Source organism: Cryptomeria japonica, chromosome 6, assembly GCF_030272615.1.
Source record: "Cryptomeria japonica chromosome 6, Sugi_1.0, whole genome shotgun sequence".
In the NCBI taxonomy this organism is placed as follows: Eukaryota; Viridiplantae; Streptophyta; class Pinopsida; order Cupressales; family Cupressaceae; genus Cryptomeria; species Cryptomeria japonica.
Genome location: NC_081410.1, coordinates 407,713,229 through 407,730,249, shown reverse-complemented (window position 1 = coordinate 407,730,249; position 17,021 = coordinate 407,713,229). Strand labels below are relative to the sequence as shown.

The following is a 17,021-nucleotide window of genomic DNA, read 5'->3' as shown; positions in this document are numbered from 1 at the left end:
ATTTTTGCAGAGTCAAAAAGGTAGCAAATGTGTCATACAAAATACAAAGCCTAGACCTCTTTGGCCTTTGATCGTTTGAAGACCTGTGTCTTTTATTCACACAAATTCCCAAATACAACTCCAGCAATACTTCAATACCCATTCTTATGACCTATAGTAATGCTGGCCTATGGTTTATCATCTACTGTATTGCTGAACACCCTCATAAGGGTCTGCATTATCTTCAAGATCATCAAATCTATCTTTCACCACATGCTGCATGCACATTTGCAGTGATACAAGACAATCTAAGTAAATCAGATGTGGCAACTTCCATGGACGCAATTTATGAGGTCTTCCTCATTGATGGTTCCAGAAATCTACAAACTATACCACAAATGTCCACTCCCAACAAATGGCATTGCTGAACGATGACAGTGTTGCTGCTTTTGCCCTTAGAGGAGGAAGAGTTAGATTTGACAGCTACATTTTGATGTTGTTCAACCTAATATATATATATATATATATATATATATATATATATATATATTATATATATATATATATATATCATAGCCTAGACATAGCTAGTGGGAAATAAACAGCACACATCTCTCAAGAGAGTGTGCCATGTACAAAACACAGGTTAAAGTTTTCTGTTTCAGTTCCATTATCTTTCCTATGACTATTTAATTAAAGAATTTCTTCCAATTATTTTTTGATATTGCTTCCGCACACAACACAAATAGATTCAATAAATTTAGAGTCTTGTTCCCTATATACCTCATGAGGTCCACCAGAAATCTACAAACTATACGACAAATGTCCACTCCCAACAAATGGCATTGCTGAACAATGACAGTGTTGCTGCTTTTGCCCTTAGAGGAGGAAGAGTTAGATTTGACAGCTACATTTTGATGTTGTTCAACCTAATATATATATATATATATATATCATAGCCTAGACATAGCTAGTGGGAAATAAACAGCACACATCTCTCAAGAGAGTGTGCCATGTACAAAACACAGGTTAAAGTTTTCTGTTTCAGTTCCATTATCTTTCCTATGACTATTTAATTAAAGAATTTCTTCCAATTATTTTTTGATATTGCTTCCACATACAACACAAATAGATTCAATAAATTTAGAGTCTTATTCCCTATATACCTCATGAGGTCCAGATCAAACTCAAAGGATGTAACATGTATGATGAATGAGAATGAATCCCCCCTGCCCACCCAAAATATCAGCATCACCTGCTGAATTAAAGTAATTTATTAAACTATCATAACATATAATCAAGGTTACCAGGAGACGGGGGTACTTGAAGACTCTGGAGACTGGTACCAGTACTGGTACAACTAATTTTCAAAAATAGGAGACCCCTACTTGGAGACGCCAATTTTTTTAATAAATAATATTTAATAATTTCCAAAACATATCATGACAGAGAACTTTGAAAACAAGAACAGTGGTAAAGTTTAACATTAACTTTAAAATTGAACAAAAATTGAAGTTAAAATTACTTATATTGCTGATACCATAGCCAGCCTAAATTGTTTAGCGAAACTAAGGTTATATAGATGTTGAGCACGCTCAATATTGTCAGCTCTAAGGTTATATAGATGTTGAGCACGCTCAATATTGTCAGCTAAATAGTAAAGGCAATTTCTCTTTAGACTATTACAATGATAAGAAATGAGTCCTATGAAAAAGTCTAAACTGTCAATAGATCCGATCACTATAACTTTGCATGGATTTTTGTCTTCCTGTAAAATAGTTTCCTTATTAGTCGTTTCCCTACGACTTTGCTTTGCTGCAAGCTTTTCTTATTTGTTTGCTTTATTTTTTTTACCTTGTTACTGCATTTTGCCCTAAGTTTTCTAGGAGGAGACGTCAATTTTTGGTCGGGAGACTTCAGAAACAGCAGCCAAAAGCACCTTATGCGTCAAGAAGTTTCCAGAGAAGTATCCGGTACTGAAAGTGTGTCTCCGGTACATCTCCAGTACCGGTACGGGTCTCCACAGGTAGGAGACAGGTCTCTTGGTAACTATGCATATAATGAACAAGATCTAAAATCATCTCTCTAAAATTGCAATACATACAAAATTAATATACTTATGGACATTGATACATACACAAATTAGAATCTTGCAGGCCACATATAACAATACACAACCCAACCATTTCCATTCAGACACTTCCTTCAACAGAAAAAACCAGTCTAAGAATTTTGCAACGTAAGTTCAGTACAATAGAGTCTCAGCACAAGCTAGCAAGCTTCTAGATATAGATTTCAACTCTTCTGAGCCAGAACCAATTTAGCCAAATTATACTAGGAAGTCAAATCAGGTTCTCACAAACCTTTGGTAGATGTGTCCAAAAAGTTCAAGACTCTACTTTTGGAATACATATATATACAAATGCACCTATGGCAGTGTGGAAACTCATCAGTTTGAAGCACAAAAGAACCATTCTGTTTTGTTACTAAGAGTTCTTAGGTTCTAGTTAGTGACAACAGGATTACTCCCAAACTTCTGCAGAAGTACAAGAGTGAATGTTCAAAAATTGAAAAGAAATGCTCAGAAAATAAATGTGAATTGAATTGTAAGCTAATACATAAGTTGTAAGTTTCAATAATAAATCATGACCATATCTGTTTAAGTGCTAACATTTACTAGAGCCTGTCTCGTATTCTCAAAAATTAAGTAAACAGAAGATAAACACCATATATATTCAACAATTTGTAAATATGATAATGAATGTGCTGCTATCAAGACCAATATATAAGGTAAATCATTCCAAAAGTACCTGGCAAGGCCCCTGCGCCAATTTAAAAATGACTGTCTTTCTTTAACATCAAGTTCTTCTGCAGACATATTTGCATGCCATGGTGGCCTGCATTGTCATTAAATCATCAGTTATCATGATTTAAATCTTCGCCATCAAAAATCATGTAACATAAATACTCTATGAAAACCAAAGACCACGGAATGAATTCTATTTAATTCAAATATAATCTAGACACAGGAATGTACTTGAAACAAAAAAATTGTGGTTATTAAATTTTGTCATGATTATGACAATAAAAGTCATAAAAAATGGATTTCTGTCTCATTCAAAACTCAGACAACCTATCAAGATAAGTTACAAAACAACCAAGATACAAACCAAAAAAACAGAGCTTACTATTAAAGTACTGTTGGAAAATGAATATGCAATTCACAAAAACTGACATAAACTGACCCATATGGGAACTTGCGTTGAAGCAGACTCTCACTTCAGGTACACTTATTTGATGGTTACCATTCAGCTCCTTTCTACAAATTATTTGTTTGACCAAGTGCTACTTATAATCCCAATAAGAGATCACCATTCTACGAAGAATACTTTTCAATAGGTTGTCCATGCCAGATCAGAGGCATCCTTGGTATTCTGATGAGAATATGCATCTCCAATTACCTAAAGCCACATTCTAATAAGTAGTCTAAATTATACACGAGTTGTTTCCCATATTATTCATATCCATTGAAATCGCAAATGAGATGGTAGACATATTCAGGCTTCCATATAGCTCTTCCCTTTTCTAGATTCTAGATAAAGTCCAACTTTACTGCCATTGAAATTACAAAAGAGATGGTATACAAGGAAGAACTTAGCATTGACAGCTGTAGGGTTTACAAGTACCGTTACTATATTATAGGTACTGTAGGTTGAGGGTTTACTAAACTTATGTGAAGAATGAAGATTTATACATATGTCTCTGAGAAATTCAGGGAGGAAGCAGTAAAGTCAATATTTTCCCACTATCAGAGCCACTGAAATCACAAATGAGATGGTAGATATATCCAGGCTTCCATTACCTCTTCCCTTTTCTAGATTCTAGATAAAGTCCAACTTTCCTGGCTACATGATTGTAAAGGTATCCCACATAAACTATGAAATAACAATGATCTACAAGCATGTGGTTAATTAACCAATTGTATAAAAGGTTGCCACAGCGCACATGCCTGGCTAAAATTGGTGTGTACTCACACCCAAAGACCACTTGGTACAGCCCAACACAGACTGGCACAGCCAGTCCATTTATTGTGAATCTCACACATACCTTGAAGGAAAGTATACCGTAATTTCTTGTCCCATATAACAAAATTTGGGGGATAACATTAAATTATGCTTGTCATCTTGTTTTCTCGAATATTCTTAATCTCTAGTCAGTATAGGTTCTTTCAGACAGTCAAAATTTTGTGCATCACTTGCATATGTAAATGAGTGTGCATGCTCCTCCATTCCCCTTTACTTTTCGATCTGCTATATACTCGGTGCGCTGCAGTCCGCGAATTGTAGCTGTTGCCCTTACAAATAAGTAAGCTTTTGAATTTTGATTAGTTTGAATCAGAATTTTTTTTTTTTTTCCTTTGGGCAGTAAGCTTCAGTGGTATCTAATTATTTATTGTTTTTATGTCAGATCTCAGAACTATCAGAACTTTATGCACTCTATGTATATGCAAAAGTGTTCATAAGTCACAAATCTGCAATCAAAATCTTTAAATTTTGTTAAGTGAGTTTGTGAGGATTATCAGAAACCATATGCATGCAAAAATTTCAAAAACACTTTTGAGTCCCAAAAACATTAAAGATTTACAAGGCAAAAGAATTGCCAGGATTATCAAGATTTGAGGGCCCTCATGCATCATATAAGGGTGCATACCAAACCCAAAAGTCCAGCACAAAAAGTTACAGCATAATAATTTATATTTTGCCAGGATTCTTGGATCTCAATGCACCCGTTGCACTAGGTAAAAGTGCTAGTTAGTTATCTCACATCTCCCAATAAGTTTTTCAATGAAGAAAAAAGACTTTAGAAAAAATAATCATTAGAAAATTTGGATTTCTTCCCATCCCTTGCATATGGAAAAAGTTACGAACTCTAACCATTACCAAAACAAAGTTCATCAAAGCAGCTAAAGGGTAAAAATGTCGGTATTGTCAAAGCCTTCTATATCTCTTGCACTATATAAAGTGCTAGAGAATTCCAAAGTTTTAACGAAGCAACTTCACTTCCTTCTATATATAAAACTGTTTTCTATTGAAATAGTCAGACCTTGCATCCTTTGCACACTGAAAAGTTGCACATATCATCATTGGATATATGGATCTTGATGATTCAAGGAAAAGGTTGTGGCAAAGAAAGGGCACTGCATAACACACCCATATGTGGTATAGGGGACTTATTCAAGCAGCAGGCTTTCCCCATGTGCAAATCCCTTAAATTAGTCAGCCACTCATCGCAGTCTAAAAATGCAAGAGGTGTCTACCTCTTCTGGTTCAGTTGTGGCCCATTTGGAAGAAGAATTTATGGATATCTTGCCAGGCATTCCCCTTACAACGAGGTAAATCACAATGAACCATGAAGATGCACTGTGGAATATAAATGCTGAAAAAAGTTTGCATATATCAATAAATTACAGCACAAGAAGTTACAAAAAATATATGTTGCAGGGTTCACCCCGTGGGGTGCCAGATCCGGATCTGGTTTGAACCCAATTTGGATCTGGGTTCAGTTCCTCTACAGGTTCAAGTAGGGTGCGCCATTTTGGAGCCTGGTTTGTCCCGGGCTAACCAAGGGCGAACCCATATGCCCACGCACCCGAAACAAACAAAACTTTGCAATTTTTAAACCTTTTTTGGCATCCAGTTTGACTTCAACACCATGGGAACCCTAAAAGATACAATTAAAACCATAGAAACAAGACTCGCACGGACTCACCCAGAATATATACATGAAATATAACATATTATACTTTAAGTGATATTTCATGTATGTATTGGCAAGATGTTTGAGAGTGGTTTCAGATCTCTAGGAGTTATAATTCAAATTCTAGGTTTTACAAGATCTTAAAAATTTTCAACTGTCAAATTTCAATAATCAGCAGGCTCCTATCAGCATTCTCTCACTCTCTCTATCTCACTCACTTTCTGTCCTAAACTCTAGACCTATCTCTCTCACTATCACTCTTTCTCGCTCCCCTCTCTCTCCCTCTCTCTATCTCACTCTCTCCTCTCTCCCCCAAGAGCTAGACCTGTCTTGTCAGAGCCAAAGCATATGATATGATGCTATGATTACAGGTTTATGGTGGATTTGTTGTTTATATGATGCTATGTGATATTCTAATCTTATTTCATGCTTCTACACTATATATGGTATGATCATGATGCTATGATTACAAGTTTATGGTATACATACATACATACATACATACATACATACATACATATATATATATATATATATATAATTTTTACATTGTTTTGTACTAACGAACCCAAAACCTAGTTTCAAAATTTTGACGAACTGCCGAACCGGGTCCTCAAACCCAAACCTGAACCTGAATCTAAATTGACAACTTAGCTAATAACCAAGGAAAATTAGGCAAATAAGATGGCATTCATCTCCAAGTTTCACATCTCTCTTTATGGTCATTGGATGGACAAATAAAGGCAATACCAAATTTCTCATCTTTAACTTTAATGAAAATTCATACAATTTTATTACAATGTGAGAGCCCAGAGTCAATACTATGAAGGGAGCATTTAGTGTCTACCAAGATCGCAAATCCCCCTTCCCCTTGTTATGATTGGAAATTACGTATTCTGATTCCTTTCAGACAAATTTCAAGTTGCATTCTACATTAAACTAGTGGCTTTAACTTCTTGAAGTCATAAATGATCTAAGCCATTTTTAGTACTACAGAATTATCTTAGTACATATTTCTTGTCAATGGCTTCCAAATCCATAATTTCCCAGCTTACACATCTTTAAACTCATTTGAAGGTTGGGGATGGGGAAGATTTTGGCCCCTATACAACCTCTCAAAACAACTTGGGATCTCATCCTCACCCCCTTTTTCTTTATTTAGGATTTGGGAGGAGATAGCTCTGTTCGCTTCCTTTTCCTTTGATATTATTATAAGCATTGTAATAATCAAAGCTAGTTAGGGATCATCCTGTGGTGGGACGGTTAAGTGGTTGCACTGTTAATGGTGCAACCAAGGTTCAAATCCCACTTGGCTCACACAGGCATTCATGTCTGGTTGGCCCATCATTGTGGATGTGCAGGTGGCTCGACTGGAGAGATAAGGTGGTTGTACAGAGCGATAAGGAGAACAGTGATGGATGGGGAGGAGGTCCCCCATGTGACCTCCCCTAGGCTCGGACCAAGCTAAAAAACCCTCTACCGCAATTTCAGCTATGCATTACCGACCAAAAAAAATAATAATAATCAAAGCTAGTTATTTAGTTGTTTAAACTTTAAAGTAACAAGTCCATAGTAGTGGGTGGACTCACGCCAGATTGGTTGTACCTCACAAATCACCCTTCGCAAACAACTAGATTTCATATTGTATTGAAGCATTGATGTTAGGGAAGTTGCTCGCTCAAAGAGGTCCACCATACTTGTTTCTAATATTTGAATAAAAGCATACTTACAGCTATTCTTCCAAGCATTGCATTCTTTGTTTGCATCTATGACTATTTGATAATATTTTGCAGGTAAAATCCTAACAAAATCAAAGAAGGAAAGATACCACTGAAAACTAAGCCCAAATCTGAAAATCTGGAAGTTTGGAAATGTAAAGCAAGTTCAAAACTCTTCAAAACTACAATCAAATTTTTTGACTATAAATGAATCTAATCTCTGTCATTAACAGCCTCTGCAACAGAAAAATGAGTTCATATAACATCTTTTCCATTTTATTTTAAATGACAACAGCCTGTTAAGAACCAATGCAATGATGACAAGCATTGACAAAATCAAGAAGCCATTTTTTGTGAGTTGAGCAAACTCTGGCTGCTATGATTCATTTGGGTATGCATGCATGTGAAAAGTTATATAATTGCATATGCACATATAAAAATGAGCATCTGCATGAGCAAACTGTTAAATTGTTTAGCTCAGTTTGGAACTTTTGCACAGGTTCAGTGTGAATGTGCAAGTAGTTCGAGTTATTTCTATTTTGTAATTCACTTAAGTGATAAAGAGAAAAAAAAATTTAGTTAACTAAGTCTAATAAAGTGCAGATAAACACTATTGATTTAGACATATCTTCTAAGTCATCTCCTACGTGAGATAAGAATGATACTCTTGGAAGATTAGAATTTTTAGCTGAATTGTATAAAGATAGAGATGCAAGATAGAAGATAAATGACTTAATAGAGTGTAAAAATTCTGTGCAACTTTTAGTTCTACCACTGTGGAGATTTCGTTGTAAGCTTTTAAAGGACTGAGAAGCAGATTTCAAGGTGTAAATTGTTAGCATACTTGTATTCATTTCCACAGTTTGAATTTCAATAATTTGTGTGATTAATACAATATTTTCAAAGCATTAGGTAATTAGTCATCATGATTGGAATATTAACACAAACAAGTGTGTGTGTATATTTGTATAAGCACATGAATGGGTGTTTAGAAAAGCTTATATGAATGTGTCCGTGTGTTTGTTAAGACATAGTAGCTTGAACGAGAAAAGCATGAATTCCTACTTTTTACACACAAAATAAATAATTTAGATCTCTTAAAGAACTTAGACCTTGTAGCACAATTTAGTCTATTATTTATACACATTCAATTGTTTTAGACTCTTAAACATTATATATGGTCCCCATAAAATAACCTCGGTGTCTTATGTTTTTGCCAGAGGATTTCAAATGCACAGATTTTCTCTAAGATCATGAAGCTTGTATTAATGATGCAAATAGTTTTTACAGTTCATACAAAGGCTATGAGAATTAGTCATCATTAAATAGATACAATATGAAATAGGTTCCCCTGGAAGAAAATTGTACATTGAAACCTACAGGAAAGCTTGTTCCATCTTTAACTGCCTGAAAGAAAGGATAGGTATCTGATGGAAAGGAACCTATTACCTCACTGCTGCTCTTGAGCCAGCAAACTGTTATATTTATTTTATTGCATTTTAATTGCCCTTGTAACAGTGAAACCAAAATCATAACAGAATGGAAATCAGGTTCTGTTTTATCACTGATTTTTTCAGGCTTTGCTCATGACCATTGTGTCATATGTTGAATTTTGTAAAGACTTTCCTGCTTCGATTTTGTTCTTGAACATTTTCGCAAGTTTTCTACAATTGCATAGATTTTAAGAAGTTCCATGTGTCAAACATAAATATAACAGCTTTTACAGAAAAACTCATCACTAACAACATAATTGACTAAAAGATCACAATGTAGAAAGGTACCTTCTAGGGATTCGTATACATTCTTCATACAAGGCCTCCTCTGCTTTCTGCTGTTTCTTCTTCTCATCAGGAGTCAAACCATTCCTTGTTGAACTCAAATCACTGCAAAATTTAGACTTTTAATACAAATGTTCCAAGGACACATCAAACAATATACATCAAGACATATAAGATAATAATTGTACTGGCTTCTAGATGCCCCTTCAATAAATACTCATAAAACATCTCCCCATACTAAAGTTCTGAAATCTCACCTTGAAAATATAAAAAGCAATGTTTGAAATGAAACAAGTGAAAACTAATATGAATGAACACACAATAGCTCATTATAAATGCTTTACCTTGTAAACATATCATATTCAAGAACATGCAAACTAGCATATGCTTGTAATTATTCTTTGCAGGATACAATATTCACTCACTACCAATAGAGCAGGATTGATATATGTTGGAATTTGACTCTACTTCCAAACTAACATCTAGAAGTTTACCTGGTACCATTATAATCCAGGCAGCGGATGCAGAGAAAGAAAAAAATAAAGATTTTGATCTTATATATACACCTTCAAATCAAGCTTGCCAAGTAAAATGAAAAACCAGCAGAAGGAAGAGCATGACTAGGGAATGCCTACAGCACAACTCAAAGTAAAAACAATGAAACATGGCTTAATAAAGCTATGGTCCATAAGAAAACATAACTAATGCAAGTTGATGACTAAGAACAGAATGAATGAAAAGAAGATATACAGATTTTGTCCAAGCAAACAGAACATCAAACGGGGATGTTTTCAATTTAGTGTTCCACTAAGGAGCATGCAAGCGAAAGTACCTGACCTCAAACATCCCTAAACCCCTGTGTCTCTTGACCATTCTGACGATTCCTATAAAGTTACCCAGCTCTCGCTGATAATGAACAAAAGAGAAAGCGTCGGGTGAGAACAAGTCTACAATAGACATCATTTTGGGAAACATGTCTTTTCTACCACACGATTTAATGGTAGAGACCTTAGTGTATACAGGTGGCAAGGCTAGTATCTCCTACTGAGCTCCATCACAGGCACAAAACCAGCACAAGAAATCCTTAAAGGCTAAGTGAGCATGCCAGATAAGCTGGGACTTCAAGGCTCGCCTTTACCTTTGCCTTAACCTTTGACAAGGATTCTTCAGCGCTGCTTAAGAAATTACCAGCCTCTGTTTCTAGGATAAGTAAGACTTAATTGGTAATCTCACTGATGTACAGGTGATAGAGCTAATGATAACCAAACATGCTAAAAATTACAAATTACCTGATAAGTACTAAAAAACCCAAAATATCTTTAGCATGGAGCAAATGAAAGAAGCTAAAAATCTTGATAGCTATCAAAGCATCATTTAAGGGTGACTCCTGTATGTGAAAAAGCTATTCAAAGTACAGACCACACATTTCTAGATACCATAACAAAAGTGGAAGTGAGACTGTCCAGTCCTTGATCACTTGCATAAACACTAATCTCCTTTAAATCTAATGATTATTTACAACAAATTAGATTAAAAAACAAGCAGAATTATTTTCTAAGATAAGCTACAGTGGAATTACTTCCTACTGCTAAGACTTGTCATCCACATATGCTGGGAAAAAAAACCAAGTTATTTTTTCACGAATATCAAGCAAGTCACAAGTTTTGCATTGCATTGATAAAATACAAAAGAAAAAAATTGTGATTACGTTCAATAAATATCTATTTTTAAATAATAAATAAATGCATAAAAAATAAATAAATACTAAATCAGTTTAAAAATTATATAAGATGTCAAAATATGTAAACCATAATAAATAAAGAACATTAAAACAACCAACCATGATTCAAAGACTTAACTGTCACATTGCCCGGAACTAAATATACACTAAAATAATTAAAAACATACTATTGCAAATTTAAATCAAACAAATCTAATAAAAAAATTAGCACCTAATCATATACCATGTATTAATTTTTCCCCAAAAGATCAAAATCTATTTAAAATTAAGAATATTACTCTGATAAAATATAGATTTAAAAAGCTCAATACATTTTAATAATGTTAAATTAAAATTGTTAAGGTAAAACCCAGCTATATACTTTATAATTAAAAGAAACTTTCCCAAGTAATAAAAATTAAAACAAAACAATCGTCCAATTCATGATAGCAGAAATCTTCTAACATATAAATTGGCAAACAAAAATATTAGATAATAGTCGGGGTTAGGGTTAGGGGTTACATCAATCTTTCAACTAAAAATCTTGAAAAATCACCAAGGGTCCACATGGTCATGTGGCTCCCCCTGACCCCAAAAAGAGGAGTTACATCCCTAGAAATGTTCACCAGAGGGGAGACTGTAGCCCACCCTGCTGCTGCCTGCAAGGGGTTACATCCCTTGAAAATCTGTGCCCCCCATAGGGGCTGTTGGAGGAACTACCTAATATCCCTGAGACAACTCGAGAATGCCTGGGTGTCCATGGATCATCTGAGGGATACCTGGGTGTCCCCATGCTCAACAAAGTTTCTCTATGTCAGAATAACAATATTAAATTGTGTCAAAACTTTGAACAAACAAACATGATGCCATATCCAAATGGTAGACCTTGTTAGAAACAAGGAAATTTGCATGGTATGGGAGGTAAAATAGACTTTAAAACAGTTGGTATTGTTTTTGTTTACTCAAATGCATGTTCTTTTATCTTGACTTTACAATGTTGGTGATCAAATATTTCTTAATTTGTACGTCATCACCTTGGCCTTACTAGAGAGTGGACGAAGCAGTGAGGGTGAGGTGGTAGCGGATGATATCAAGTTTTAATAAATTATAAATGCTTGTTAGTTTCTGCTGACTGCTGTAAGGAGTTTCTAAAAACATAGAAGAAAATAGATAAAGAAGATTCAAGAAAGAGGATATTCCTATCATCAATTGTACAGCCCTCATCATTTAGATTGGTCAGTTTCCCAAATTCACCCCTAGTTCTCTGAAGAATGAAGATCTGGTCAAAAAAAATGAAGATTTGGTATTGGAGAAAACAGTGATAAGATTATAAAAAATGGTGTGTGCCATGAATGTCTTTGTGAGCTTGAAGGCCTTAATTCAGGCTTAAAGGCAGGGGCTGTACCCCTCAACCCACCCTATAATGTGTCAAAGAACAAGCTGAGGGCTCTGCCCCTCAACCCCGCAGGAAACTCTACCCCCAGACCCCCACAATGGTATTAAAAAGCAAGATGTGAAGTGCAACCATGGGATTGCAATTCCTGATTTTTTGAAATGGGTTATACATAATGAAGTGATGCTAGATCATCAAAAAAAAATTAATGAATAAGGTAAATAGGTTAAATTGTATTATTCTGGTTGGATATGATCATATACAATATAAACTGGATTGCTTATGATCACTTGATTCAGTCATGCACTGCATTGTACTACTATTCATTGCTAAATAATACAATACCCCTTCATCCTCCCAATCTGATGTGAATCCAGTACAAAGGGATCTGTTGATATTGTAAATCAGTAGAGAAGAGCAACAGTAAGGCACATGTTTCTTGTGAAAAGCAAACATGCCACCATCTCCACATCCTAAACCATTGCTAGTAAAGGAGATCTGGTTTCTATAATGCTCAAACATTCTATAACCACCGTCATAAAACCTTTCCCAAGAGATGTGCAGGAGTGCTATGGCCATGTGTTCTCCCAAATAGAGATATTTTCTTACTCCCAATCATGAATTCCAACAAAACAAAACATTTATGAAGGTGGCCTTGATATCACCATAACACAAGATGTGAATTTTACAGAGAATACAAAACAATCTCATAAAATAGTACAATATAGTTCCTGCTGTTGAAGCTCCAACAATCTGTTCACGCCTAATTTGATATCGAGTACATGAAAGGAAAGAATAATGTTGTGTCGGATGCTTTATCACGAAGATCTCACCTATATTCTATGATGGACATCTCTGCAGACAGGAAGAATTCAATACTTGCAAAATATGCCAAGGATGCAATGGCAAATAACATATTGGAAGGAAAACTACAAGATGACAAATACAAGGTGGTGGAAGAGCTCATTCTCTACAAGGATAGAATATATCTTATCCATTATATACCATGATACTCCATTAGCAAGAAATCAAAGTTCCTATAGAACATACAAGCGAGTGAAAGATTTTCTTGGAAAGGCCTCAAAGGGGATATTTTGAAGCATATTAGGGATGTACGATATGTCACAGAAAAAAAAGTAGAACAAACATTTCCAGCAGGGTTGTTACAACCTTTGCCAATACCAAATCAAAAATGGGAAAGCATTTTGGGGTTCATAGTGTAGTGTGATGGTTAAGCGGTTGCATTGTTAATGGTGCAACCAAGCAAATCCTTGCTTGGCTCACATGGCATTCATGCAGGTTATGAACTATCATTGTGGACGTGTTGGTGGTGGAGGAGAGACAAGAAGAAATGGATGGTCGAGCGTTGATGCCAAGGAGGAGGAGGATGGCCGAGTGTTAATGCCGGGGATGAGGCCCCCCATTTGTGGCCTCACCTAGCTAAAAATCCTAGTGCTTTCACCAATCAAAAAAAAAAATTGGGAAAGCATTTCAAAGGATTTCATTACAGGACTTCCAAAGGTGCAAGAAAAGGATTGTATATATGTGGTGGTGGATCAACTAACTAAGTATGCTCATTTTCATGCAATATCTTCTAAATATAGAACACCACAAGTAGTCAATCTCTTCTTTAGGGAAATATTCAAACTACATGGGCTACATAAGCAAATTGTTAGTGACAAAGACAATAGATTTCCCAGTATATTTTGGCAAGAACTCTTCAAGTTGGCCGGAATAGAACTTACCCCAAGCATAGTTACCACCCACAAACGAATGGGCAAACTGAAATTGTAAATAAGAGGCTTGAAGGATATTAGCGAAATTATGTCACAGGACAGCAAATAGCTTGGGTCAAATGGCTACATCTTGGGGAAAATTATTAATATATTACTCATCATATGTCAATAGGGATGAGTCCTTTCAAGGCCCTATATGGGTATGAAGAAATATCCTTTTGAAATTTGATTTAAACAAAAGTAGAGTTCCTAGAGCTAGAGACTTGGTGCAACAAAGTGTACATATATTAAACATACTCAAAATAACTTGCATCACGCCCAAAATCTACAAAAGATGTATGCCAATCATCGAAGATCCCAGAGGACATTTGAAATTTTGAAGTTTAGAGACTTGGTCTTCTTATGGTTACAACCTTATAAACAATCCTCTATAAGGGCAGTGGAGCTGAGAAACTCAAGCCACAGTAGTATGGACCTTGTAAGATTAAAAGAAGGATTGGTGAGGTTGCTTATGAATTGGAGTTACTAGCAAATAATCAAATTCATAATGTCTTCCATGTATCTCACCTCAAGAAGGTGCTAGGTCAACACATTACACCATGTCCGGAATTAAACCCCACTTGATGACGAAGGATAATTAATTTAGAAATTTGAGGTTATGATTGATATGAGAGAAAAGAAATTAAGAAATAATGTCATTCCATAATATTTGGTTAAGTGAAAGAATTTGCCTCTGAGGACACTACTTGAGAAGGAGCAGAAACTTTTGATCATCCTAATTTAAAGTTGTTTGTGGACAAGCAAGGGCGGCCCGCCAAGCAAGGGCGGACTGCCATGCCCCCACCATGAAGAACGCTTCCCTTATTGCAGCTTTAATAAACAATAAATGCCTAGGCGTTCAAACATGAGGCGTTTCTGAAGTATTTGAACTGGGAATTTTAAGTATTTATTGTTTTGTCTTGATAGACATGTTAACAAAACACCTCCCATCTTTTTAGTGATTATAATTTAATCTATAGTTTGTTGGTATTTATACAGGATTCTTTGCATATTTTTTGTTTCCCTTAAGATCGTAGAAGAGAAAATGAGAGTGCCATTGAAAAAGCGAATGTAAATTTAATAGAAAAAGATACCTCTCAGTAATGATATCAAGGCAAAAATTACACCAAATAGCGTGTGCATGCCAAATAATTGTAATAATAAATAACCAATCTGTTTTTGTCCGAGCTTCGTCACCTGATGTTATGGTGAGGGGAGCACGAGAAAAGGAAGAGAAACCTCTCAGAAGATAAAATTCAGTCGGTGAATTGAAGCCACCTGGTGGTATGATAAGGGGTCAGCCTAACTGAAGGAAGAGAAACCTCTCAGGCGTGCAATTCAGACTATAATTGAAGCCCAGAAGGTGGTCTAAACTTTCATGGTGTACTCAAAACAAATTTATTTGATAAGAGGTGAAAGTTAAAAGCAACCTATTTAAAAGACCGACCAAAAAAAAAAGCAACCTATCAAAAATATTTCTTTTATAAATACTTATGTCATTTACTAAAATCGATGACCTCACAGTCAGCTCTCCGCCATTAAATCCAAATCTCTAACCACCAGGGTGCATCCAATGTTTAAATAAGGGCAGACAGACCCTAAGTTTATGAATAAAAAAGGTGAATGTGTGTAGAGACTCACAGGTCAATAGGAAGGTCGGGAGCGGGATTTTGAGCGGAGAAGAGGCGACCTGCCTCCTCTGCTTCCTCGACCACGAGTTCAATGTCTTTGATGTCTGTGACGGATTCCAAAACGCGCTTTACTTTGGCATAGCCATGCTTCTTTGCTTCCTCTGCCTGCTGATTTCGCTGCTTTATCAGAGACCTTCCTAGCCCTCCCTTCTCATTGTTCTTCGTCATACTGCTGGTCTCTGCTAAGGCGTACCAGACTGCCTTTCCTGGCTGATATGCAAATGCTCGGTTGATTGTTTTTTTTTTTGTTTTTTTTCGTTTCGTAGGCAATAGCAATATCGGCGGCTAGGTAATGAACTCTATTTATCGTGGAGTGAAAAGGGCCGCCTTTGCACGAATATGTTTTCTGTTCTTCTCTTTGACCTTTTATTGGATATTTTTTAAAGGAAACAAGTCTTAATATAGGGGAAGAGCGCCAGATATTCGTGTTCACTCCTCCTCAAGTAATTTTTAAGTAATTAAAGAAATTAAAAAAAATGCTAATTAAAAGTCTATTAAAGTATTTATAGTCATTCATTTTATTTTATAGTTAGAATTTTTGGATTTTGATTAGAGGAGTTGAGCAACATAATTGGTATGCATAGTATACAATTATGAATGCATTTGTGCATAAGTATTGCCCATTTTTTAGGTTGTTGTAGTGCACATTTATTAGGGCCTCTTTAAGTAGGCATTGGGCAGCACTTTGGAATGGTCATTTTTTTACCTTTACATGCATAACAGATCCAACAATATGCATTGTTACTACCCAAAAGCCAGAACAATAACTATAAGTAGTTAAATCGCATACAGAGACAACCAAAAAAACAATCGCCAAAATCCAATGTACTGTTTAGGGTTTGTGGGTATGCAAAGTTAGCTATAACGACTACTGGTATGCTTCTCTTAAAGATGTCAACATCTCTAATTTTATATAATGAATTACAATAATTTAAATAAGAATATATATAAATTATAAGTCATCTTCACTTAAGTAGCCACTTGTAAGGGGATCCAATTCACCAAATTCACTCAAATGGTTGAACCTGGCCCAAACACACTTTGGTTTGAACCTTGCCAATTGTGCTAAACCAATTGAGCTACAACCCTTTGAATAAGTTTGATACTTTAAAAATTGTAAGTCTTGAACTTTGGTTGTCACTAAGTAAGTATGTTGGCACTATTTTGACACATTTAATATGCAGGATTGTAAACTAGTAAAAATTCCTTA

The 17,021-nt window shown here is 35.5% G+C and overlaps 1 protein-coding gene across 1 annotated transcript in view; it reads right to left on the bottom strand.

Annotated features, from left to right (window-relative positions):
• Nucleotides 1–16,161, bottom strand: part of LOC131065854 (GTPase LSG1-1) — a 34,064-nt gene extending 17,903 nt beyond the window's left edge. Inside the window, exons 1-3 of the mRNA XM_058000497.2 lie at nucleotides 15,762–16,161; nucleotides 9,236–9,337; nucleotides 2,790–2,876 (exon numbers count right to left, since the gene is read on the bottom strand). Of these exons, the coding sequence (XP_057856480.1) occupies nucleotides 2,790–2,876; nucleotides 9,236–9,337; nucleotides 15,762–15,979 (407 nt within the window). The 5' untranslated portion in view covers nucleotides 15,980–16,161. The remainder of the gene's footprint in view (nucleotides 1–2,789; nucleotides 2,877–9,235; nucleotides 9,338–15,761) is intronic.
• Nucleotides 16,162–17,021: the final 860 nt, after the last annotated feature.